The 25,951-nt window shown below is 39.5% G+C and overlaps 2 protein-coding genes across 2 annotated transcripts in view; one reads left to right on the plus strand and one right to left on the minus strand.

Annotated features, from left to right (window-relative positions):
• The window catches only part of kdrl (kinase insert domain receptor like), a 193,954-nt gene that overhangs the window by 79,662 nt on the left and 88,341 nt on the right, over positions 1-25,951 (minus strand). The window contains exons 10-11 of the mRNA XM_059976939.1: positions 14,534-14,684; positions 13,592-13,703 (exon numbers count right to left, since the gene is read on the minus strand). Of these exons, the coding sequence (XP_059832922.1) occupies positions 13,592-13,703; positions 14,534-14,684 (263 nt within the window). The remainder of the gene's footprint in view (positions 1-13,591; positions 13,704-14,533; positions 14,685-25,951) is intronic.
• LOC132398030 (general transcription factor II-I repeat domain-containing protein 2-like) overlaps positions 22,390-25,951 on the plus strand; it is a 96,299-nt gene continuing 92,737 nt past the window's right edge. Inside the window, exon 1 of the mRNA XM_059976940.1 lies at positions 22,390-22,525. The gene's annotated coding sequence lies outside the window, so the exon portion shown is untranslated. The remainder of the gene's footprint in view (positions 22,526-25,951) is intronic.

The raw sequence follows: 25,951 nt of genomic DNA on the forward strand, positions 1-25,951 counted from the left end.
CTCCCTCAACTTGTTCCTGGATTATAAATGTGATCAAAATGGTTCCGCTTTGTTACCTCCCTTTGAGGAAATAAACACCAAACAACTGTCTCATCTCTTCAGCTGAAATAGTGTGAAAAAATATAGTAATCACACAAATTAGATAGTGATGTGTATGCCTCCATTAAAAATGCTTGTGACTTCATGCATTCAATGGCTGGTTTTGATAATACAAAGAATGTAAAATTAATGAAATCTTGAAGTGAACAGCCATAGTCCATGGCATGATCAAGGTGTAAAGTAAAATAAAGAAAGAGGAAGTAAAGATAAAGAACAATGATAAACAATTTCTGCCAAATTAATGAACTTACAGAAGCTGATTAAGCATGTCACAAATTCCCATGTACCCAAATATTGGAATATGTTTTTTTGCCTCGGTACTGAGAGGCATAAACTACAAATTCATTGTGTCAACTGCATTGGGCAAAATTGTGGTAAAATTACAGTGCTTCTACTTTACTTGTTATGGAGAAATTGTTGGCTATTAACTCTCTATTGTAAAATCTTTACAATTGTAAAATTGTAAAATTATTAAATGCTTTTAAACTTGAATCATATTTTTGACTCAGTCACATTTTTTCTGCAACCTGTTCAGTGAAATCAGTTTTGCCACTGTAACTTATATCACCATGCACCAGCTCTGTGTCCGTTCCATTAATATAAACATTTTCTGAGTTTATATTGGAACCTTGTCCCATCTTAAATCCTCATCTTATTGAACTCTTTCTCTCCATCTCTCAATTCAAGTCATATTTTATTCCCATCCCATTTCTTTCATCTCCTTTCAGCTGATCAGTGCAGCTGAATGATAAATTGTTGATAAGTGGGAGTGAACAGTTATGGTAAATGGTACAGGATATAAGCAAAGTTGAAAACTAACATAAAGAATGAAAGTTAGGTATTAGGAATCTGCTGTTATATCAGTTTCTGACTGCTTCTAATGGAGGGCGTAGGTTTAAGATTGTTAAGATTTAAAGGGGATCTGAGGATTTGGTTTTTTGTATAGAATGTGCTGTGGAAATGGAATAAGCTGCCAGAGGACGTGATGGGGAGGTACAATTCCAACATCTAAAAGATCTTCAGATAGAGACATGGGTAGGATTGTTTAGAAGGCTATTTGCCAAACACAGAAAATGTGATTAGTCTAGATGGGTATCTTGGTTGCATGGAAGAGTTAAGGCAAAGGGCCTCCCTCCACACTGTGTGACTCTATGAATCTAATCTATGAACATGATTGTGTTTGATCATTTCTCGTCTTCCTCTTCTGCACCAATTCCACAATTTCTGGATCATTCAAAAACCTATTGCCCTCCTCTTTAAATACCTCATATGATCTGGCCTTCACAATTTCCACATTTAAAAGAGTCATTATCTTCTGTGAGAAAAAATTCCAAAGCTGCATTTTTAAATGACTGCCCCCATATCTTGAAGGTTTGAGATGATTCCACTTGTGAAGAACATCTCCGCTGTCATGCCCCTTTAGGATTTTAAATGTTTCAATGAGATCATCCGTCATTCTTTTAAATGAAGTTTCAAAGAATATGGATCTAACTTTTGATGATAGAACAATTATTACATCTTAGGAATTAGCTCAATGAATCTTCCTGCACTTCCCACTTCATTAAACAAATGGACCAAAGCTGTATACTGTACTGTATATCAAATACTGCTTCAACCAATTCAATTGTATTACTATTTGAAATCAAGGATCAACTTTAATTGTCATATATATTTACATATACTAGGAATTTGCTGTAGTCTGTTAGTCAGGGCAAGACATGCAAAAAAAAATCAACAATTATAAAGAACAAATGATTATATAAAAATAAAGTACTATATATATAAATAAAAAGAGATAAAAGGACAAATATGGAAGAAAATATGCATAAATAAATAAACACCAGCATGCATTTACAATGTAAGTAGCATTATAAAAAGTGGTTCAAAGAGTCTACAGTGTAGTGATGGGTAAAAGATAGGGGAGGACACTAGAATGGTTGATCAGGTTAATGGTCGGGGGGAAGAAACTTTTAATATGGCATAGTTTTTATTTTAATCATTCTATCACACTTTTCAGAAGAATTCCTCACCATTGGCAACCGGAATGAAGGGACTCAGGATAGGACAGATGGTAAAAATGCAAAGGTAGCGTGCAGTCAAACTGTCAGGAAGGGCAGGCAGAAGATAGAACACAACTGCAGCCAGCAGGGTGAGTGTCAGTGCATTAGGAATTCAGAATCAAAAAGGGTAGCAAATACTCAAAGTGTTATATCTCAATGCACGTAAAAGGTGGATGATCTTGTTGCACTATTACAGATTGTCAGGTACGATGATATGGCTATCACTAAATTGTGGCCGAAGGATGGTTGCATTTGGGAGCTGAATGTCTAAGGTTACATGTTGTATCAGAGGGCTAGGATGATAGGTAGAGGTAAAGAATAGCATCAAATCAGCAGAAGAACGTGACACAGGTTTGGAAGATAATGAAACTTGTGGGTTAAGGTAAGAAACTTCAAGGGTAAAAGGATCCTGACAGCAGTTATACACAGGCCTCCCAACAGTAGCTAGGATATGAACCACAGATTACAATGGGAAATAGAAAAGGCGTGTCAATATGGCAATGTTATGATAACCATGGGAGAATTCAACATGCAGGTCAATTGGAAAAATCAGGTTGGTCAAGTTGGAAATGGAACTCAAGAGAGTGAGTTTGTTGAATGCCTACGAGATGGCCTTTTACAGTAGTTTGTCGTTGCACCTACTCGGGGATCAGCTATACTGAATTGGGTGTTATGTAATGACTAGAGGTGATTAGCAAACTTAAGGTAAAAGAACATTAGGGAGCTTAAGGCAGTGATCACAATATGATTGAGTTCAGCTTGAAATTTGACAGGAAAAAAGTAAAGTCTGATGCAGCAGTATTTCAGTGGAGTAAAGGAAGTTATGGTGGTATGAGAGCGGAGTTGGCCAAAGTAAATTTGAAGGAGATGTTGGAAGGAATGACAACAGAGCAGCAATGGTGTGTGTTTCCAGGAAAAACGAGGAAGCTGCAGGATAGATGTATTCCAAAAATGAAGAAATACTCAAATGGCAAAATAGCACTGTACAACTGTGGCTGACAAGGGAAGTCAAAGCTATTATAAATGCAAAAGAAAGGGCATACAATGAAGCAAAAATTAGCTGGAATACAGAGGATTGTGAAGCTTTTAAAACTCTACAGAGAGCAACTAAAAGAATCATTAGGAGGGAAAGGATGAAATAAGAAAATGAGCTAGCAAACAATATCAAAGTGAATAGTAAAATCTTTTTCAGGTATGTAAAAATAAAAGAGAGATGAGAGTAGATATAACGCCATTAGAAAATGAGGCTGGAGAAATAATAACGGGGGCCAAGGAGATAGCAGAGGAACTAAATGAGTATTTTGCATCAGCCTTCACTGTGGAAGACTACAGTGTGCCAGATGTTGAAGGGTGTGAGGGAAGAGAAATTAATGCAGTTACTATTAGAAAGGAGAGGGTGCTCAAAAAGCTGAAAGACCAAAGGGTACATAAGTCATCCTGACCAGATGAACTGCACCCTAGGGTACTGAAAGAGGTATCAGTAGAGATTGTGGAAGCATTAGAAATGATCTTTCAAAAACCATTGGATTCTGGTATGGTGCCAGAGGACAGGAAAACTGCAAATGTCACTCCACTCTTTAAGAAAGAGGAAGGCAGCAGAAAGGAAAGTATAGACCATTTAGCATGACCACAGTCATTGGGGAGACGTTGGAGTCACTTGTTAAGGATGTGGTTATGGAGTACTTGGTGACAGGACGAGATAGGACAAAGTCAGCACGGTTATCTTAAAGGAAAATCTTGCCTGACAAACCTGTTGGATCTTTCTGAGGAGTTTACACGTAGGATAGATAAAGGTGGTGTAGTGGATGTTGTATATTTGAACTTTCAGAAGGCCTTTGACAAGGTGCCATACATGAGGATGCTTATCAAATTAAGAGCACATGGTATTACAGGGAAGTTACTGGCATGGTTAGAATATTGGCTGATTGGTAGGAGGCAGCGAGTGGGAATAAAAGGATCCTTTTTTGGTTGGCTGCCAGTGACTAGCAGTGTTTGGTGTTGGGACCAACCCTTTTATGCTTCACATCAATGACTTAGATGATGGAATTGACATCTTTGTTGACAGTTTCGCAGATTATACAAAGATTGGTGCAAGGGCAGGTAGTGTTGAGGAAACAGGTAGGCTGTAGAAGACTTAGAAGAATGGACAAGAAAGTGCGAAATGAAATATAATGTTGGAAAATACATGGTCATGGACTTTGATAGCAGAAGTAAATGTGCAGACTATTTTCTAAACAGGGAAAAAAATCCAAAAATTTGAGATGCAAAGGGACTTGGGAGTCCTTGTGCAGAATACCCTAAAGGTTAATGTGTAGGTAGAGTCAGTGTGAGAAAGGCGAATGCAATGTTAGCATTCATTTCAAGAGGTCTAGAATAGAAGAACAAGGATGTGATGCTGAGGCTTTATATGGCACTGTTGAGGCCTCACCTTGAGTACTGTGAACAGCTTTGGGCTCCTCACCTCAGAAAAGATGTGCTGACATTGAAGAGGGTCCAGAGGAGGTTCACAAGGATGATTCTGGGAATGAAATAGTTATCATATGTTTGATAGCTCTGTGTCAGTACTCACTGGAACTTAGAAGGATGAGGGGAATCTTTTTACAATCTTTTGAAAGGTCTAGACAGAGTAGATGTGGAAAGGATGTTACCCATCGTGGGGGAGTCAAGGACAAGAGGGCACAGCCTCAGGATAGAGTAGCGTCCATTTAAAATAGATGCAGAGAAATTTCTTTAGCCAGAGGGTAGTGAATTTGTGGAATTTATTAGCTTAAGTAGCTGTGGAGGCCAGGTCATTGGGTGTATTTAAGGCAGAGCTGGATAGGTTCTTGATTGGACACAGCATCAAAGGTTATGGGGTGAAGGCTGGGGAGTGGGGCTGAGGGTGGGGAAAAGGATCAGCCATGATTGAATGGTGGAGCAGACTCAATGGACCAAATGGCCTAACTCTGCTCCTATGCCTTATTATGATCTTATTTCTAATTTCCAACCCTCTTGCAGTAAAAGCTAATATGCCACTTGCATGATAACTTTGTGTTTTGTGTACAAGAATAGCTAGAATGGCCTCTGTGGTCTATTCCTTTGCAATTTCTCATCATTTAGATAGTAGTTTGCCTTCTGATTCCTCTTCATGAATTCATACTTTCCTACATTAAATTCCACTTGACAAACTTTCACCCACTTACTTAACTTATCTATATCTTCTTGCATAGTTCAAAGATCTTCACTGTAGCACGCCCTCCCACATATTTTCAAATCATTAGCTTCAATGGAAAACCAAAAATAGAACATGCCTCTCCCACAGTACTGTGCCGTTTTAGTTCCTTGTACTCTACAGAATTTTTCCTCAAATTGTAATAACAGAATATGTAATGTAATCAGTATTTATATAAGATGGTGTTGCAGCAATTGACATGTGAATATATGAACAAATTATAGTTATGACCTTATCTACTTTGCACAGATAAAAAAGGAAAAATAAAGTGATATATTGGATATGTAAAGTAAAATTCAGGAAATGTATATTTTAATGTCTCAAAGCAATGAAAATTCCAGACACGATGTCAGAACTTGTGTAATATTTCATTCAAACATTAATCCATCTTTACCTTTCAGGTGCTGTCCAGCCTGCAATGCATTTCATGCAATATGTGCTTTTGATTTATTTACTATCTTAAATGGCTCAAGAAGCTGTATAAATGTCACACACCTACTATATAATGCCACGTGTTTCCCACATGGATTCCTGTGCATTACCTTTCACTTGCTGTGTAACTAATCATTCACAAATGTTCCTGGGTTTGTGGTGTGACATTTTGGGGCTGTTAATACAATGGCCAGAATGCCTGTGGTATTCAGTCAAATCAGGAACAGAGGCTTAATACCCATTCTCAGTCTTTTTCAAGATCTTAATCTTTGTCTTCATTGAAAGGATTTGGGATTGACGAATGTTTAAATGTATAAACGATTTAAAATAAAACGAAAGAAGGTGGATCTTAAAACATATTAGCTGTCGATATTGAAGATGTACATTATAGGCAGAAGGTTTTTTTCTGTGTAGTATCATTAATGACAATGAATTTCAAATGAATACAGTGACAGTTACTTACCTCATTTGTAGCCTGGTAGCTAAATTGGCCCTCTTTCATTTGTAGAATATTAGAAATAGCTTTTAAACCAGAAATAACGGGTAAAGTTGACAAGCCTATGACTTAACCACTGGAGTAGAAAGAAAGTTAGGAGATGGTCTTCTTCATAGACCACAGAACAGTACAGCATAGCACAGCACAGGAACAGATCCTCTAGCCCAGGATGTCTTGCTGATCATGATGCCAGTTTAAACTAATCTCATCTACATGCACATGGTCTACAACCCTCCATTCCCTGTCTTTTCATGTGCCTGTCCAAGTGCCCCTTAAACATTATTATTGTACAATATCTGCTTCCACCAGTTCCCCAAGCAGCATGTTCCAAAGACCTGTCACTCTGTATTAAAAACAACTTGCTTCATAAATCTTCTTTAAACTTTCTCAATCTCATTTCAAACCAGTGCAATTAAGTTCCACCTTCAGATAAAGACTATGATCATCTCCGCTCTCTGTGCCTCTCTTAACTCTGTCAAGTCACTCCACAGTCTCCGAGGCTCCAAGTTTGTCCAACTTCTCCTTATAAGTAATGCTCACTAATTAAGGAACATCCTGATGAAGCTTTTCTGTAGCCTCTCCAAAGCCTCCACCTTCTTTCTATAGGTGTGGCAACCAGAACTGCAGCAAAAACTCCAAATGCAACCTAACCAAATTTTTATACAGCTGCTACAGGACCTCCTGACCTTAATGGTCAACACCCAGACCTGTGAAGGAAAGTATGCCATATACCTTCTTTACCACCCTATCTACTTAAGTTTCCACTTTCTGGCAGCTGTGGTTTTGAAACCCAGGATCTGTCTGTACATCAACGCTCCTAAGGATTCTGCCAATTACTGTATACCTTCCTCTGACGTGTGATCTCAAACGACCCAGAGTGGAACAATTCAGATTAAACTACATCTTCCATTTCTCTGCCTGCATTTCCAACAGGTCTATATCCTGTGGAATCCTAGAAACATAGAAAACCTACAGCACAATACAGGCCCTTCTGCCCACAAATCTGTGCCAACCATGTCCTTAACTTAGAACTACCTAGCCTTACCCATAGCCCTCTATTTTTCTAAGCGCCATGTATCCATCCAGGAATCTCTTAAAAGACCCTATTGTATCAGCCTCCACCGCCGTCACTGGTAGCCCATTCCACGCACTCACCACTCTCTGCGTAAAAAAACTTATCCCTGACATCTCCTCTGTACCTACTTCCAAGCACCTTAAACCTGTGCCCTCTCATGCTAACCATTTCAGCCCTAGGAAAAAAATCCTTTGACTATCCACACAATCAATGCCTCTCATTATTTTGTACACCTCTATCAGGTCACCTGTCATTCTCTGTCGCTCCAAGGAGAAAAGGCCGAGTTCACTGAACCTATTCTCATAAGGCATGCTCCCCAGCCCAGGCAATATCCTTGTAAATCTCCTCTGCAAATCCTTCAACGACCTTCCTCACTATCCATAACTCTGACGATTTTTATATCATCTGCAAACCTACTAAGCATCCAGATAATTTACATATATATCACAAACAATAGAGGTCCAAGCACTGCTCCCTGTGCAGCACCACAGGTCACAGTTTTTTCAACCAGAATAACACTCTTTCACCACGACCCTTCACCTTCTATGGCCAGCCAGTTTTGACTCCATCCTACCTAGTCTCCATAGATCCCACATCCCTTACTTTCCTGAATCAGCCTACCATGAAGGACCTTATTAAAGGGTTTACTAAAGTACACATATACAACGCCTACTGCCCTACCCTCATCAGTCAGCTTTGTCATCTCCTTAAAAAAACATAAACGGCTTGTAAGACATGATATCTCCTGCATAAGGCCATGCTGACTACCCTAAAGAGTCCTGAGGAAGGGTCTTGGTGTGAAACATCAACTTTTTATTCCATTCCATAGATACTGCCTGACTGGCTGAGATCCTCCTGCTTTTTGTGTTTGTATCCCTATTAAGTCTATGCTTTTCTAGATCTTATTCCTAAGAATCATCTCCAATAATTTGCCTACCATCATGTAAGGCTCATTAACCTATAATTTTCAGGTCTTACAGAGAGGAACAACACTGGCTATTCCTTAGCTCTCTGGGACCGTATGTTTGGCTGGCAAAGATGCAAAGATCTCTGCCAACTAAAGCTTGAGAGCACCAACCACCAGTTTCAAATACAGCTTCTATCCCACTGACACTTGAACTGTCCCCTAGTATGATAAAATGAACTCTTGACATTGCAATCTATCACATTATGGCCTTACACCTTGTCTATCTACACTGCACTTTCTCTATAACTGTAACACTATATTCTGCATATTCATTTTGGTTTTCCCTTGTACTACCTTAATGCACTGATGTGATAAAATGATTTGTATCGCTGGCATGCAAAACGTACTTTTTCATTGTAACTTGGTACATGTGACATTAATAAACCAACTCAGGAAGTTTTTGCACTTTCCTCTCTTACCTCTTTCAAAACCTGGGATATATCCAATCAGATCCTGGGGACTTATCTGATTTTAAATTCTTCTGGAGCCCATTTATCTCATCATGCTTGATATCAATGTGCCCTAGAACATCAGCATACACCTTCATGTCCTTCTCCATGGTGAAAACTGATGACAAGTGATTGTTCGTTTGCCAACTTCTCTGAATCTCAGCATAAATTCCCTCCTTTGTCATTCAGTGAGTTTACCTGCCTTAATTATCCTCTTGTTTTTATTATGTATAAAATGCTTAAGTTTCTCTTTAATCTTACTCATGATGGCCCCCTTTAGTTCTCCTGTTTTCCTGTTTAAATTCTTGATACCTTCATGTTCCTCAAAGTACCTGTCTGATTTCAGCTTCATAAGTTATACATGTTTCCTTTATCTTTTAGACTAAATTTACAGCAACTCTTGTCATTCAAGGTTTCCAAATCTTGCCATCCTTATAAGTATATTCTGGTCCTAAATTCTGACCAGCCAGTCTTTAAACAAATCTCCAATGTCAGATAAGCACTTTCTCAATGACAGCTGCTTCCGATGTACTCTACCCAATTCCTGTCTATAACTATTGTAAAATTAGCCTTTTTTCAATTTAGCACTTTCCACAAGGTCCAGTCTTATCGTTGTCCATAACTAGCTGGAAACTTCCAAAGTTATAATTACTGCTCTCTCACTGAAATTCTAATTACCCAGCCAGGCAGATTCCTCAATACAAGATGACCTCCTCACTGGCTAGATCATCTATACACTGTTTAGAAACCCTCATAGACTCACCTGACAAATTCTGCCCCATCTAAGTCTCTGGGACTAAGGAAGTCCTAGTCCATAATCTGACAACATATTTGTTCCTCAATGTCCTGCTGTCAGTTGGGATTGATCATTATTTCTGAGCTCTACCTATTTTGCCTCACTGGATGAGCCCTCCAAGATGTTCCCTCAAAGTGCTACTATGACATTCTCCCACATCTGTAATGCATCTCACTCACCTCTTTTTAACATCTCTCTTTATCACTGAAAATTCTGAATCTTGGAACAATGAATTTCCAGACCTGATCTTCCCTTTCTCCAAGTGTCTGTAACGGTCAGAACACCAAAACATCAACTATCCATTTACCTCCATAGATGCTGCCCGACCTAAAGAGTTCATCCGGCATCTCCTGCTGTTGCTCCTGAACCTAAACTACTGGTTTACCTGTAAAACCATTTGCATTGGAATAAGCAAACATTAGACCCACTGTGTTTATTAACCTGGCCATGTTTGTCCTTCTTTTCAGATTTACTTTACTTTTCTGACAACACCTCCACTCACTGACTCATTGCTCAGGTGCCCATCACCCCAACCACACTATATTGCCTACATGACTAGAAAAAATGTTTAAGGAACGAAGAACACATGGCTTCAGAAGTTTTACATAGTCCATGAGTCATGGACCCAAAACAAAGGATCTTTTTAAGGTTCATATCTCAAGTTTTCCCTACCAGAGCTAGGAGCAACTGTGTAGTAATTGTGCCCATTTCATTACTATCAGAAAGACTGCTCTAAGAGGGAGGGAACAGAGGTAAATCAAGAGAGAGAAAAAGGAAACTAGGTAACATAAACTAAAATATTCATGCTAAAAATTTATGATATAATGATGTGTTAAAATTATAGAATGGACCTAAAATGAACCAAGTTACAAACTTCACTAAAACTTCTGTACAACAAAGGTGGTTGCTTTCCTGGATAAATTAACCACAAACTAGTTGCCCAGACATAAGAATTGATTACTGTCAAGAATGGTGCCAGCTTCTATTTTCCAGATAGTTTGAATTCTGACTGTTTTGTAGAGTTTGAGATCAAAGAACTTTGTAGCACTAGAACTCAAGGTCTGCTTTGGATTAGTTCAAAATTTTATTGTAAGAGACAGATCGAAGATTTATCTCCTTTCTCTGGGATGTTGTAGTCTACGATGTTGCTGCTTTGAGTTCCTGAAATGCACAGAGGTCTAAGCTCACTCTTAAACCTTGCAGCAAAGTGAAAGCGGAGACAGATTAAGCTTTCAGTTCTCTGAACTGAAAGGTTTGCAGCTTAACTTTCTTAAAAGTTTTATGCCAAAAAATACTTCACCCCCATAAACAAAATTACAGGGTAAATTGCATCCTCACCATACTGTGGCTGCATACAATGCCTATTCACCCATTTCCCCCCCCCCCCCACAGAAATTCTCATGTTTAATTGTTTTACAACATTGAATCACAGGGCATTTAATTTGGCTTTTTTTGACACTGATCAATAGAGAAAGACTCTTTCGGGTCAAAATGAAGTCAGATCTTCACAAAGTTATCTAAATTAATTACAAATATAAATACAATATGACACACCAAATCATCACTGGTGTTGCCAATTGTTTTTAGAAGTAACATAATTAGTCAAATGGAGATCTGATTTTGGAGACGTGTGTGCAATCAAAGTGTTTCAACTGATTGCAGTAAAAATACACCATGGAAGGTCCACCTGCTGGCGAGTGAGTATCCTGGCAAAAACTACACCATGAAGACAAATAACATTCCAAGCAACTCCACAAAAAGGTTGTTGAAAAGCACAAGTCAGGAGATGGATACAAGAAAATTTCCAAGTCACTGACTATCCCTTGGAGTACGGTTAAGTCAATCATCAAGAAATGGAAAGAACAGGGCACAGCTGTAAATCTGCCTAGAGCAGGCCATTCTCAAAAACTGAGTGACTCTGTAAGTAGAGGCTAGTGACAGGGGCCACCAAGAGTCTTATGAGAACTCGTGAGGAGTTACAAGCTTTAGAGGCTGAGGTGGGAGGAACTGTGCATACAACAGCCATTGCCCAGGTGCTTCACCAGATGCAGCTTTATGGGAAAGTGGCAAAAAGAAAAAAAACTCACAAGAAATCTTGACTAGAGTTTTCCAGAAGGCATGTAAGAGACCCTGAAATCAGCTGGAAGAAGGTTCTATGAGTTGATGAAACCAAAATTGAGCTTTTTGGCCATCAGACTAAATGCTGTTTTGAGATAGTCAAAAACACACCATATGAAGCCTGGTGGTGGCTGCATCATGCTGTGGGGTTGCTTCACTGCAGCTGGCCCTGGAAGGCTTGTGAAGGTAGAAGGTAAAACAAATGCACAAAGTACAGGGTATTCCTGGAGGAAAAGCTGACACAGTCTGTAAGAGAACTGCGACTGTGTTTCAATGTTATAAAACATGAAAATTTCCAAGGGAAAAAGATCTTCAAATCTTATGCTTATAGTTTTATTGATTCTGCTTTTAAATAAAAAAAATCAATCTCTCTCTCTCTCTCTCTCTCTCTCTCTCTCTCTCCCTCCCTCTCTCTTGACACATAGTTGAAATTCCTTCCAAATTAAGTCATTGTCATTAATATATAATGGTCTTTTTGTAACCTTTGTGACTTTGCTCATCTTAGCCCTTTCTCAGGTCTGTGCCACCTCTTGCAAGATGATGCTGGTGATATATGGCAAAGTTTTGTAGGCATTTCACAAAACGACTAGATACACTTCTGAAATACCATTGCTGCAATTTCCAACCTATAACTTCTCTTTAAGCCTCTTTTGCACACTAGTTATTTGTCAGTTTTTTTCACTGATTCTAATGTATTCCTTTGTTCTACTGTAAATGCATGCATTCAGAAGTACCTTTAGCTGCCTACCCCTCATTATACTTTACATAAACTTTAACTTCATATGAAACTCAAGCTCTCATATCCTCCTAATTTTTACCAAATCTTTTTCACATTTAACATCACGCTCTCCCACATGTTCTCTGTCTTACAGTAATGTCTTGATCTTAAGGTTCTCACCCATATTGCTCTTTTCTCCACAATTCTCCCAGCCTTACCTCTGTCAGATTTTTTCACTCCTTTTTTTGCCTCTCGATCTTCCCCAAATTAAATACTTTCATGGCCCCAGTAAAGGCACTCATTCTATAAACCTCTCAGTCTCTTCTTCCTCTTTAAAAGGTGGTCCTTAAAACCTGTTTCTTTGATTATTTTCCTTAATTACCTTAATATCACTTCTGCAGTCTGATATTGACCATTATTTAATAATGTTCTAATGAGGTGCATTATGGCATCCTGTGGTGCTAATGGAGCTCTTTAAGTTGTTGTTGTCATGGATTTTTCTCATACAAATATTTTGTTTGTAATTTTGGCAGTCTGCTTCTATATAAGCTCTTCGCACTGATCTAGAGCATCTTCTAACAAATTACTGGACTTTATCTACTGGAGACAAGAAGTTTCTGGACAAAGCTAAAAAGATGTTCTAGATAAAGAGTCATAGACTCCATGAGAAAGAGCACTGGCTGCATTTATTGTCCAAGTGCAGTTTTCACTTGGCATTTATAAATGTGTGGCTTGTTAGGGGATAATATGAGTCAGCTTTGAGCAAGACCAAGTTGTGGTGAGAATTGCATATGGATATAGGTGAAGCTGTGGAGTACTTACCTTAACTTTCAGACTTATTCTTTTTGATGCATTCAATTTGATAGTGGGACTTAAACACTGTAGAGTTATTTTCATATTGATATAGATAGACAATGGCATTGAACACCTTCTGCCCACCGGCAGCTTTTCCTTTTCACTGTATCCAAACAGAAAGGGAAAATTGAGCAGCTGAATAACACACAGCGGATTTGTAATTCCTGGAATTCCTTCTGCCTCCACCCAAAAATGTTGACTGCAGTGGTAACTTCACTGTGCTGCACTATAGTTTGCTCAAATTAAGTGTAAATTTTCGTAACTATTTAAAACGTATTGTATGACTGTATTTAAAACATAACGTTGATTTCATACCTTAGTTTCATTCTGCAACACAATGCTCTTCTCAGGCGAAATTGTAATTTTGTTGGCCCAACTTGTCTCCGTATGGGAGATGTTAAGGTTTTCATCACTTCTTGGCTTACATCTGCCAAGGATAATAAAAGACAATTACAATTAAGGCCAGGAGGCTTCAAAAGGAAGAAAGTACTGCAATTGATTTGTAAGGTTTTTCCAGAACATTAATTGTTAAATTTCACTCAAAGAAACAAGTGTTGATGGATGTTAAAAGGGAAAAAAAGTGTTTGCTGTGCTTGATTACAGAGTGTGGGAGTTGATACTGGAGGCAGGCAATACAAGCTTGAAACCAAGAGGAAATAAGCCACGCTACAGTCAGCGAGAAAGGAACAATTGTATTACTGGGAATGGACTTTCATGAGGGAGGAAGCCAGACAACAACAGGAAAGCAAAATCATGAGTCACGTTCATACAGGAAAGCACCTTCAGCTTCTGTTAGGCCAAGATAAGGATGCTGTCAAGGCTCATGTAGGTGAAGACCACCACTATCTCACTCTTCCCTTTAATACCACTCTAAGAATAGGCCTATCTCTTGCCGTTTAATATGCCTCCCATGCAAACAAAATAGTATCAATTGACATTAATAAGAAAGGTGATAATACTGGAAGATTAGAAATTAAAAGAGCCCTGTATACTCTACGACTTATTGATGTGAAAATAACAACCTTGACCTCTGAGCCTGTATAAGAATAACCTCTTGAGCAGAAACAAAAAGATCAGAAATACAATGGTATTTGCAAAAATCGCACGAAGAATAAACAGAAGTATGCTTGCTAGTTCCTGGTGTGACTGTCAGTTTAATTCCAATCTATTTGCTCATTCTATCCTCTTTTATTGCATCCTGAGTGTTATTCACTGCCAAATGTTTATGAAGGGAAAAGAATGAGCAAGTGGCCTTACGTGGATGATCCGGTTTCACAAGGCTGCCACTGCCAGTAGAAGTGGAGAACTGGAAATCCAGTGGCAGTACAGGACAGTATGTGGCTTTCCCCTAGTTGATAAAATTTTTGATCTGAGGAAGCCACATTCTTTTCAATAATCTGTGGTTTTTCTGAAAGCAAGAACAGTGGAAAGATTGTAAATTTCTAGAAGAAAGACAACAAGTTAAAATAATTTTATTCTGATTCTATTTTCCAAAAATATACCTCATGCACAACATTTCCAGAACTATTATACAAGGCACTCATACATTACCAATCATAACATGATATTTCCCATTTGTTTGCAAAAATTACATGATAAAAAATTATCCAGGCCAAGATAGGATGGACAAGGAAAGGACAGTGGATAAGTTTTTTTAAACACAATGAATGATGGGTGTGTGGAACTCACTGCTAAGGGTGGTGGTAGATGCAAACACATTGGGGACATTTAAGTAACTCTTAAATAGGCTCATGGATGATAGAGAAATGGAGGGCTATGTGGTCTCTTGGTAAAGAAACATCCCCAAAGATTTTTTGAGCATCTTTTCCCCAGCACAACTGCTCAAACCCATTTTCCCAATTTTGTGGATCAGCATGTTCTCTACAGGGGAAGGTACGACCAATACTAAAGGAATAGGTTGCCCTTGAACTTGAGAGTGAGCAATATCTTTGCTGGCAAATTTGCTAGTGCTGTTGGGGAGGGCTTAATTTAGATTGGCAGAGAGATGGGAACCGAGGTGTTAGGTCAGATGATTCAGCAGTTGGGAATAAGGGTAGAGGCAATTTACAGAGAGACTGTGAGGAAAGGTTCTGAGTCTTTTTACAGAGATAGTGGCAGGCAGCTAAAACACACTGCTTACATGAACCTGAAGACAATATAAGGATATAGATCAGGAGCAGGCAGAAGGCAAGTTTCATATGGCATCATGGTCTGCACAGACATTGTGGGCTGAAAGGTCTGTCCTGTGCTGTACTGCTCTGTGTTTAAATGATAAGGAAGCTACTACATTGCAAATACCCTTAACAGCGGAAGTGGTTAATATTTGCCTGGTTGCTGTGATGAAGGAACACATCACATTAGTACTGTCTGCACAAAGTTCTGTAAATTTATTATCAAAGAACATATATGTTACCATATATTACCCAAAGATTCACTTTTGTGCAGGCATTCACAGAAAATAGAAAGAAACACAATAGGATCAATGGAAAAAAATGCACACAAGATGGACAGACAAGCTATATGCAAAAAAGGTGCAAATACAAAAATAAATAAAAACAAACATAATAATAATAATAATAATAATAATAATAATAATAATAATCAATTAAGCTATAAGATGAAATGAAAAGTCCTTGAAATTGAGTCCATAGCTTATAGGAACAGTCCAGTATTGGGTTGATGAAGCTGGGTGAAGTTATCCCCACTAGTTCAAGAGCCTGATGGTTGAGTGGTAATAACTGTTCCTGAACCCGGTGGTTTGGGTCCTGAGGCTCTGTATCACCTTTCTGATGGCAGCAGCAACAAGAGGGCATGGTCTGGATGTGGGGAGGGGGGGTCACTGGTGATGGAAGCTGCTTTCCTATGACAATGCTCCTTGTACATGAGCTCAGCTGTGGGAAGGACTTTGCCCGTGATGGACTGGGCTATAGGCTCTTCTGTTCAAGGGCACTGATTTTTCCATACCATGCTGTGATACAACCAGTCAGTAGACTCTCCACTGTATATCTATAGAAGTTTGTCATTGCTTTAGACGACATGCCTAATCTTTGCATACTTCTAAGAAAGTAGAGGTGCTACTGTAATTTTTTTTGTGATGGCACTTACGTGCTAGACCCATGACAGGTCCTTTGAAATGATAACCCTGAAAAATTTAAAGCTGCTGACCCTCTCCACCTCTGTTTCGCTGATGATGACTGGCTCATTGCCGTCCAATTTCCTCCTCCTGTACTCAATAATTTTGCTGACATTGAGTGAGATGTTGTTATTGTGGCATCACTCAGCTAGATTTTCAGTCTCCTTCCTATATGCTGATTCATCACCACCTTTGATTGGCTAACGCCAACAAACTTAAATACAACATTGCTTAGCCTCGCAGTCGTAAGTGTAAAATCAATAGCGGGGGGGGGGGGCTTGTGGTGCATCTGTGCTGATGGTGATTGTGGAGGAGGTGTTGCTGTCAATCTGAACTGACTGAGGTCTGCAAGAACATAAATTGAGGATCCAGTTGCACAAGGAGGTATTGAAGCAAGGTCTTAGAGATTATTGATTAGTTTTGAGAGTATAGTAGTATTGAATGTTGAGCTGCAGTCAATGAAAAGCATCATGATGCATAAAATTTTGCAGTTCAGATGTTCCAGGGTTGAATGATGAGTTAATGAAATGGCATGTACTATTGATCTGTTGTAGCAGTAGCAATTGGAGTTCCTCAGATAGGAATTGATATGTTTCCTCACCATCCAGTTGATTCTAACTGTACTGTTGATTATATTTTTATCTTCAGAATGGCCCATCTCTCGAATGACCAGCACTAATTAAAGTTAGACTGCACTACTTATAGCCACATTGCCGCTCAATAAGCGTAAGTGACAGAAGCAATTTTGGAAGCACTTGCTCCTTTTCAAAAGACTTTTGTCACAACACAGGAGACAGAAGTTACAATGGACATCAATCCTGCATCAGGAGGTGGAAAGTACAGATGTTTTGTATCAGGAGGGGGCAGGAGGACTTCTGAGCTGATAGTCAGAATATAGAGCAAAGAAACAGTTGTGGATGGCATTGTCAGAAGATGATTCTTTCTTATCCCAAAGAAACATGTGTTCATTCCATAATGCTAGGTTCTGTCTTCCATCTTTATAAAAGTCCATGCCTCTTCTGCTCACTGGCAGGTTCATACCTAGTTTCCCCAGTACAATAAGATAGTCTGTAGCCCTCTCTCTACCTCATTATGGTCGTACATATTAGCGTTTACCTGCACTACACTTTCTCCATAGCTGTCACACTTTATTTTGCATTGTTCTTGTTCTCCCTTGTTCTACCTCGATGTACTGTGTAATGACTGGATCTGCATGAACAGCTTGCAGATAAGCTTTTCATTGTATCTTGGCACATATGACAATAATAAACCAATACCAATACCTAGTGCCTCAACTGGTCATCGCTTTACTGCTGACTTTAGGATAGCACTTCTGGGTTTTCACTCCTAATTTGTGGTCTCCCCTGCCACCTGTCAATTCCTTCAGGACAGAAACCAGCCAGAAGAGGGACCATTGACCAACATGTTGGTAAGGGAATAAAATTACCACAGAGATCCTTTAAATAGCTTGGATCATCCCATTTCTCCAAGTTTTCTGTGGCTCTTCTGTAACAGCTCTAACAGCTGACCCAGAGAAACTCCATGCCGGTTCACTTTGTACTTCATGATTCAACTGAACGTTGGTTAGTTTGCACTTGGAGTGCAGTGTACATTTCTGGTCAGCACAGTACAAGAAAGGTGTGATGGCAATAGGGAGAGTGCAGAAGATGTTGCTTGGAATGGAATGCCGCAGTTATATGGAGAGATTGGATAGGCTGGGTTTATTCTCACCTCAGCATACTAGTCAGAGGGGTTTATAAAATGATGAGGGAACTATTTTTCCCAGGACTGTGGGGGCTGGTGAGGTTTAGAAGTAGAAGGCCCAGTTTTAAGGTGAGAGGAAAAATTTTTCTTATAAATTCGATGATGACTTTTTTCCACACGGAGGGTGATGGTTATCAGGAATGAACTGCCAGAGAAAGAGGTGGGGTAGGTACAATTACAACATTTAGAAAGCATTTGTGTGGGTATGGGTAGAAAAGGCATGGAATGAGAGGGGCCTACTGCAGGTAAATGGATTGAGCATAAATATGCATTATAGTCAGCTGGGCTGAAAGGGCTCTTTCTGTGCTGTGCTATTCCAGGACTCCATGATTCATGGACTTTTGAAGAAACACAGGAAGATGCTTTGCTCCCTGAGGTCTGGATCGAACAGATTTGATTCTTTGCAAGTGATTATTATTTGGGAATTCTATGGTCATTGTTTTGGACAATAAGTGTATTTTCTTGTTTTCTGAGAGGGACCAACAGACTCTAAATCAGCCCATACAGGCATGAAGGAATATCTAGTCCTACCCTTTGGTCATGTGCAAGGACAGGCAGAGTAGCTCCAAACAGTTAATAGCCACTTCCCTTCAAAGTGGTCCCAGTGTAAATAAGGAAGTAAATGACAGCACAAAGTATTGTTAAAGGAATCTGTACTGATATGACCCATCCTTCCAGCCGTAGTTGGAATGCTTATCCAAGTGCCAGTGGCTAAAACACATTTAATGAAAAGCAATCAAATGGGAACAAATGGAACACTTTGCACATGTGGTCTCAATGCAAAACTACTCAGCACGCTTCCTCTTGTGCTTTGATGCATATTCTCTCTTACGCTGAGATTTGAATAACAGACATAACTTATGTGTTTCTTGTGAATGTGAGGTAACGTGAAATTTGGGCTCAGAAGTGGGAAGAGGATTGTCTGCAAAGAACGTGTGAAATGAAAAACACTCCTCAGAAACCACCTAGTAGAACATTATGGTTTCTCTCAACTAAGTTGTATTATTGTGCAATATTATCAACTCTATATGTACCTGTATTTAGTAGAATGTAGAACATAGACCAGAAACAGGCCTTTCAGCCTGCAATGTTTTGCTGAACTAATTAAATTAATAATCAACTGGCCAACTAAACAAATCCTTTCTGTCTACACCTTCATGATCTCCCACAGTCCCCAATGACCCTGTGATTTCAGTCTCTGAGGCTGATGTGAGCCATCCCACAGGAGGGTGAACCAATGAAAACATGCCACCCAGATGAGGTACTGGCTGAGTCTCTATGCTGACGAACTGACAGGGCTGTTCACTGATATCTTTAACCTCTTGCTTTGGCAGTGTGAGGTACCCACCTGTTTTAAGCAGGCTTCATTTATACCAGTGCTTAAAAAGAACATGGTACCTGCCTCAGTGACTATTATCCAGTAGCATGTACCGTACATTCACTGTGATAGCTGATGAAGCATATCAACTCCTGCCTGAGAAGTGACTTGGATCCACTCCAATTTGCCTACTCTCACAACAAGTCAACAGCAGATGCCGTTTCATTGGCTCTTCACTCAACCCTGGAATATTTGGAGAGTGAAGGCACATACATCAGGATGCTCTTCATTGATTAAAGCTTGGTATTCAATATTATCATCCCCTCAAAACTAATCAATAGGCTTCAACATCATGGCCTCAATATCTCCTTTCCTGATTTCTTCACTTGCAGACCCCAGTCAGTTTGGATTGGCAATGATATCTCCTCCATGTCCTCCAATAGCACAGGTTCACCACAAGGCTGTGTGCTTAGCTCCCTCCTCTATTCACTCTATAGATATGACTGTGAGGCTAAGCAAAGATCCAGTGCAATATTTAAGTTTGCTTTGACTCTTCTGAGAATATAATCCAAGCTTGTCCAACCTCTTGTTATAGCATGTGCCCTCTAATCTGGTCAGCTTCCTGGTAAACCCTCTTCTGAACCCTCCCCAAAGTCTCAACATCCTTCCTATAATAGCTTGACCAGAACTGTATGCAATACTACAGATGTGGGCTAATTAGAGTTCTGTATGACTTCCTGACTTTTGAACTCAGTTCCTCGTCTAACGAAAGACAAACATGCTACATGCCTCTTAACCTGTGTGGTGCTTTCAGGCAGTTCTGAATTTAAACCTGAAGATTCCCCCTGCTCATTAACATTATTAAGGATCTTGCACTTAACAGTGAATCCTCTCTTTACATTTGATCTTCACATTTGGCTGGGTTACACTCCATCTGGCATTTCTCTGCCCATTTCTGCAACTGATCTATACCCCACTATATTCTTTCCCAGTTGGTTCTTTAATGTTCTTATAGCTAGGGATGGTAGGGTGGGGATAAACTCCCACTACCTATTAAATGCTTCCAATGGTGTGCGACTCAAATAGCCTCTGACAGCCAAGTTCAGCTCCTAATCTTCATGTGTGGCTTAGCTATTAAGCCCAGCGGAACAATTTCTACTGACAGGAGAAGGGGCAAAGGCAGTTTATTGGCACCTTAAAACCAGTTGCTTAAGGCAAATGGGGCTCGTCAGCTATAGTTGGCAGCTCATCTAGAAGGAGAACTCCGATCTCAAACTTCTGCTGCCCTGCACTTATACCTGCTCATGGGGGAGGCTTCAGGAGGGAATAATCCAGAGTTGGAGTCCCTAAGGTTGAACTACATGAGTTCATTGCTGACTGGCAACTCCTGTGACACTACTGGTGTCAAACTGTATCGATCTCTACTGTTCCTTTGGTTTCATCAGATATGTAGAGACGGGGAGCTTGCTTCTTGGACAACAGCTTGCTCTCCATATCGTACTGCCCTAGCTAGGGTGCAACATCCATATTCAGCCCTGACCAATTGAATCTTCCATTCTTTGCCAGTCTTCTATACTATCCACAACACCATCAAACTTCATATCATCTGCAAACTTACTAACCCACCCATCTACACTTTCATTCAAGTCATTTATATACATCATAAACGCTAGAGGTCCCAGTAGATTCTTGCAAAACTCGACTAATCACAGACCACCATCTAGAATAAGTCCCTTCGATCACTGTCCACTGTCTTCTATGGGCAAGCTAATTCTGAATCCAAATGGCCAATTCACAATGATCCCATACATCTTAATCTTCTGAATGAGTCTCCCATGAGGGACCTTGTCAAACGTCTTACTAAAATCCATGTAGGCATCATCCATAGCGCTACCTTCATTAATCACTTCTGTAACCTCATCATAAAACTCAAATTAATAATTGACAATATACAGTAAATGCTAACATGTTATTTCACAGGATTATACAAAGATGAAAAAATCTGCAGATGCTGGAAATCCAAGCCTGAAGTGTCTCGGCCCAAAATGTCACCTGTTTACTCTTTCCTATACGTGAAGCCTGGCCTGCTGAGATTCTCCATCATTTCGTGTGTGTCACAGGATAGTACTAAGTTTCCATGTCCTATTGATTAAAAAAAATCTCTGGTATAACTTTGCAAGAAAATTGTTCTCATCTCATCTGTTTTTTTAAATTAATAGTATTAAAAACATTTGATCTAGAAAATATACTGAGCAGAATTTATATAGGATTATTTAATCAATCTGAATATTACCCCTCTGCTATTTTGACAAGTTATATTGATCTGTTAGGACAACACACACAAAATGCTGGTGGAACACAGCAGGCCATGCAGCATCTATAAGGAGAAGCACTGTTGACGTTTCGGGCCGAGACCCTTCGTCAGGACCTGACCTGTCTTCGTCCTGACGAAGGGTCCCGGCCCAAAATGTCGACAGTGCTTCTCCTTATAGATGCTGCCTGGTCTGCTGGGGTCCACCAGCATTTTGTGTGTGTTGTTTGAATTTCCAGCATCTGCAGATTTCCTCGTGTTTGATCTGTTAGGAGATGACTTTCGTTCAAAAGCAAAATGTTAACACACAACGGTGTAATGTCAGAACCTTTGCAAATTCTTTGAGTCGCCCTCCTTCATTATTTTTTTTAATTCAGGCTTGTTCCTCAGCCCACTTGAAACAATTCCATGGAGTTTATGGAACAATTCTTCCTTTATCAGAGAGCAGGGAAAGGAGCATGTGGAAGGCTTAAATGTGAGATACAATTCGCAGCTTTCACAAGGCAATTGTCATGCAGGTTTTCATTAGAGCAGTTACTTGTTTGTATCCCCATACTGTGGAATTTGCCCTATGGCATAAACAAGATGGATTCCACAAATCAGCTACTAAATGGGATTAGATGCAGCTTTATTTAAAATACTTCTCAACAAAGCAAAAGCTCCCGTCTTAAACCCAAGAAATGCACTGGAATTCTGCACCAACTCTCATTTTAAACAGGCATTGTAAGTGATTTTCTTTCAGTATTGATTTTCTGACAGTTTCCAGTGTTTTATTTGTTTTCATATGGAGGGTTTCCAAAAAAGGTTGTTATGCTTTGCTGTTGGTCAAGCTAATCGCATGCTATGCATATAAGATATAAATGGTAATTCTATGTATTGATGAATGGTCAGAAAGGAAAAGTAAATCCTGTGATTGTTGAACATCTGAAATAACCATTCTCCTGGTCTTTATCCTTCCACAGGGCCCTCTATAATCTGCACCCCTCGTTTCAACATATCGATTTCCAAACATTCCCCTTGTATTTCATCTGATTATTCTTCCTTTCGCTTGGCCAGCTGAGTATTTTCGGCATTTTCCATTGTCCTTGTAGACTGATTGGATTTTACTTCTTAACAAGAATTGCTTTACAGGAATAACTCATCACTGCATTTAGAATTTTGCAGCACAGAAACAGTCCCTTCAGCCCACTGGCCCATACTGTCGAAATAAACTAGTTTCATTTGTCCATGTTTTTTTTCCCCCTTTCCTATCCATGTCCAAATATCTTGCAAATGTTGTTATTGTATCTGGCTCAACCTGTTCCTTTGGCAGGTTGTTCTGCATACGCACTACCCTCTGAGAGAAATATTTGCCCTTCAGATCCCTATTAAAGCATTCCTTTCTCACTTTAAACCTATGTCCTCTAGTTTTTTGTTCCTTTTCCCTGGAAAAATGACTATGTCCATTCACCAGGTCACTGACATTCACAAGTTTATACACCTCTAGAAGGCCTGCCACAATCTCCAAAGCTCCAGCAAATAAAGTGCTATCCTGCCCAAGCCTACCCTATAACTTAGACCCTCGAGTCTCGGCAATATTCTCTTAAATCTTTGTTGTATTCTTTGATGTATTTCTTATAAAAGGGTAATTAAAACTGTATCCAGAACTCCAGGTGCTGCTTTGCACTTGCAGTCTTGTACACTTGCAATATAATGTCCTAACTCCTATACACAGTGCCCTGACTAATGAAGGCGGTGTGCCAAATGTCTTTTTCACCAAGTGTGATGCCACTTCTACTCCTGAGTCCTTCTGTGCTGTAACACTCTCCTGAGACCTACCATTTACTGCATACGTACACCACTTTGCAAACTATACCTTGCACTTGTCTGGATTGATTGCCATTTGCTAGTCCTTGCCTCACTTATTTTAGTTCATCAAAACTTTTGATAACCTTCTTCACTGCAATATCACCTATTTTTGCTTTTTATTGTGTATTTTTTTGTCATCCACAAGTGGTTTGGAGGCAGCTGATGGTTTAGGTTTCACATCAGAAGCATAAAAGTCCGAGTTTCCTGTACATTACACAGAATTAATGAGCAGAATGTATTCCATTTTCCCCATTGTCTTCTTAATAACATTCAGCCTTATTTCCTTGACAGTTTGTGGCACCAGGCCATGACCAGATGGCAATAAGGAAGAAGAGAGAAATTATGAAGGAGTGAAAATGTTGAAGTGAGAGATAAGAATTGTATGGTCATCACTAAACATTGAGGGAGGATCTTGGATTTTAGTTCCATGTTTTGATCCCTTTGAACACATTCCAAAATTTTTCTATCAGTGATGATGTTTTAAATTGTGGTCACTTATTGTATGTAAATTTGCATTCTGCAAAGGTCAGCTCAGTGTCAGCCTAGTGGAGCAGCTGACTTGGAGTTCCAGCAATCGGGGTTTAAGCCTGACCTTGGGCGATGTTTGTGTGGAGTTTGCATGTCCTCCCTGTGACAAGTGAGTCCCCTGGGGAACATTATCATGATGATTGGGAGGGCGTGGGGAGAAATTGGACAACTTAATCACTGGAGAAGAATGTCATGGAAGGGTTCAGGAAGATGCGAAAGAAAATGGAGAAATTGATCAGGATCTGAAAAATGGGTGTGACGTGATTATTCAGTAACAATTAAATCTTCATGAGAAACCCAGCTGAAGGAAGATGCTTGCTCTGAATTCCAGGTCAGTAGCCAAGGTAAGATCCAGTTATTCAACTAACCCTAAGCCAAGTACTGAGCCCTCTAGCTAAATGCCACTTTGGTATGTGAAGTCTATGTCCTCTGGGCTCTGTAAGTGCTTTGGGACATTGTGCAATTGATGTCAAAACAAAAACTATATTATTTGATGTCACTGCACATGCCCAGCCCAGTCCAAACAAAATCAGAGAGATAGAGGGTGGGTGTGCGGGGGCTGGGGGGGGGGGGGGGAGGGCAAGGGTGAGGGTGGCGGAAAGAGAGAGGGAGGGGGATTCCATAACTTAGTTCCATGGAAAATACTGGAAACTGAACAGCAATTAAATGCAGGTAAAGGAGGGCAGGAATGCAAGAGAAGATAAAAGGTGGTCTGTGAGAAGGCGGAAGACAGGAGACAAAATGACAGGTGACATAATAGATAACGGCATCCCAAATTAAGAAATGAAAGACGAGTTTAAAAGGTGGAAAAGGTAACAGCAAATCACCTGAAATAGGGAAGAGGTGAAATTGTTGGACTCTTTATTCGACAATATGTTTGTCTAATATTTTGGTCTTGAATACATAATTTCCTGACATGTGGGAGGGGAAGGGGTGAGATCTGCTCCTCAATCTGACTCCTGGCTGAAGGAAAAATAGTCTAAAGAAAGCAGAATAGTTAGAGTTTTAAATACATTACAAAGAATGAACTAGTGTCTTGTTTGAGAGAAGTAAGAATTAACAATTACTGTTAATTGTAATGTTTTTTTTTGTTTGGATGAGGCTATTTTCCTTGATGCTTATTTTTATGAGTGACAGTGTGGGCAAAGTGATCCTTGGCATCATTGTCCTACTAATGAAATGTCTTCATACTATCTAACACAGTAGTTTTTATAGTGACCAGGTGATTTGATCTGCTGGACTTCCAGCCCAGAAATACATTTGTTCTAGTAACTTGTCCTTTAACAATCTTATCAATTACAAGGTGCATAGTGGCTTTTGGAATTCCCTGTCATATTGTGTTGCCTTAGACAAATATCCTTCTGTGATATGAGCAACAAGAGGGGTAACTTCACTCAGCTTCACTCACTCTAACACTCAACTGTCTCTGCAACCTTTGGATTCACTTTCAAGTAAACTTCATCTCATGTTCTCAATATTTATTGTTTGTTTATGTCTTTTTATTTGTTTGTTTTCTTATTGTATTTGCACAGTTTGTTGTCTTTTGCACATTGATTGTTTGTCTATCTTGTTGTGTGCAGTTTTTTTACTGATTCTATTATGTTTCTTTGTATTTACTCTGAATGGCCACAAACACAAATCTCAGGGTTGCATCTGGTGTTGCAAGTGTACTTTCATAATAAACTTACTTTTAACTGAAATTTGAACTGTAGCTCTTAGTGAGGGAATATTCACATTTCCAGCTAGAAAACATTAGCTTTAATTTCAATTTTC

The sequence above is a fragment of the Hypanus sabinus genome, chromosome 8, assembly GCF_030144855.1.
Source record: "Hypanus sabinus isolate sHypSab1 chromosome 8, sHypSab1.hap1, whole genome shotgun sequence".
NCBI lineage: Eukaryota > Metazoa > Chordata > Chondrichthyes > Myliobatiformes > Dasyatidae > Hypanus > Hypanus sabinus.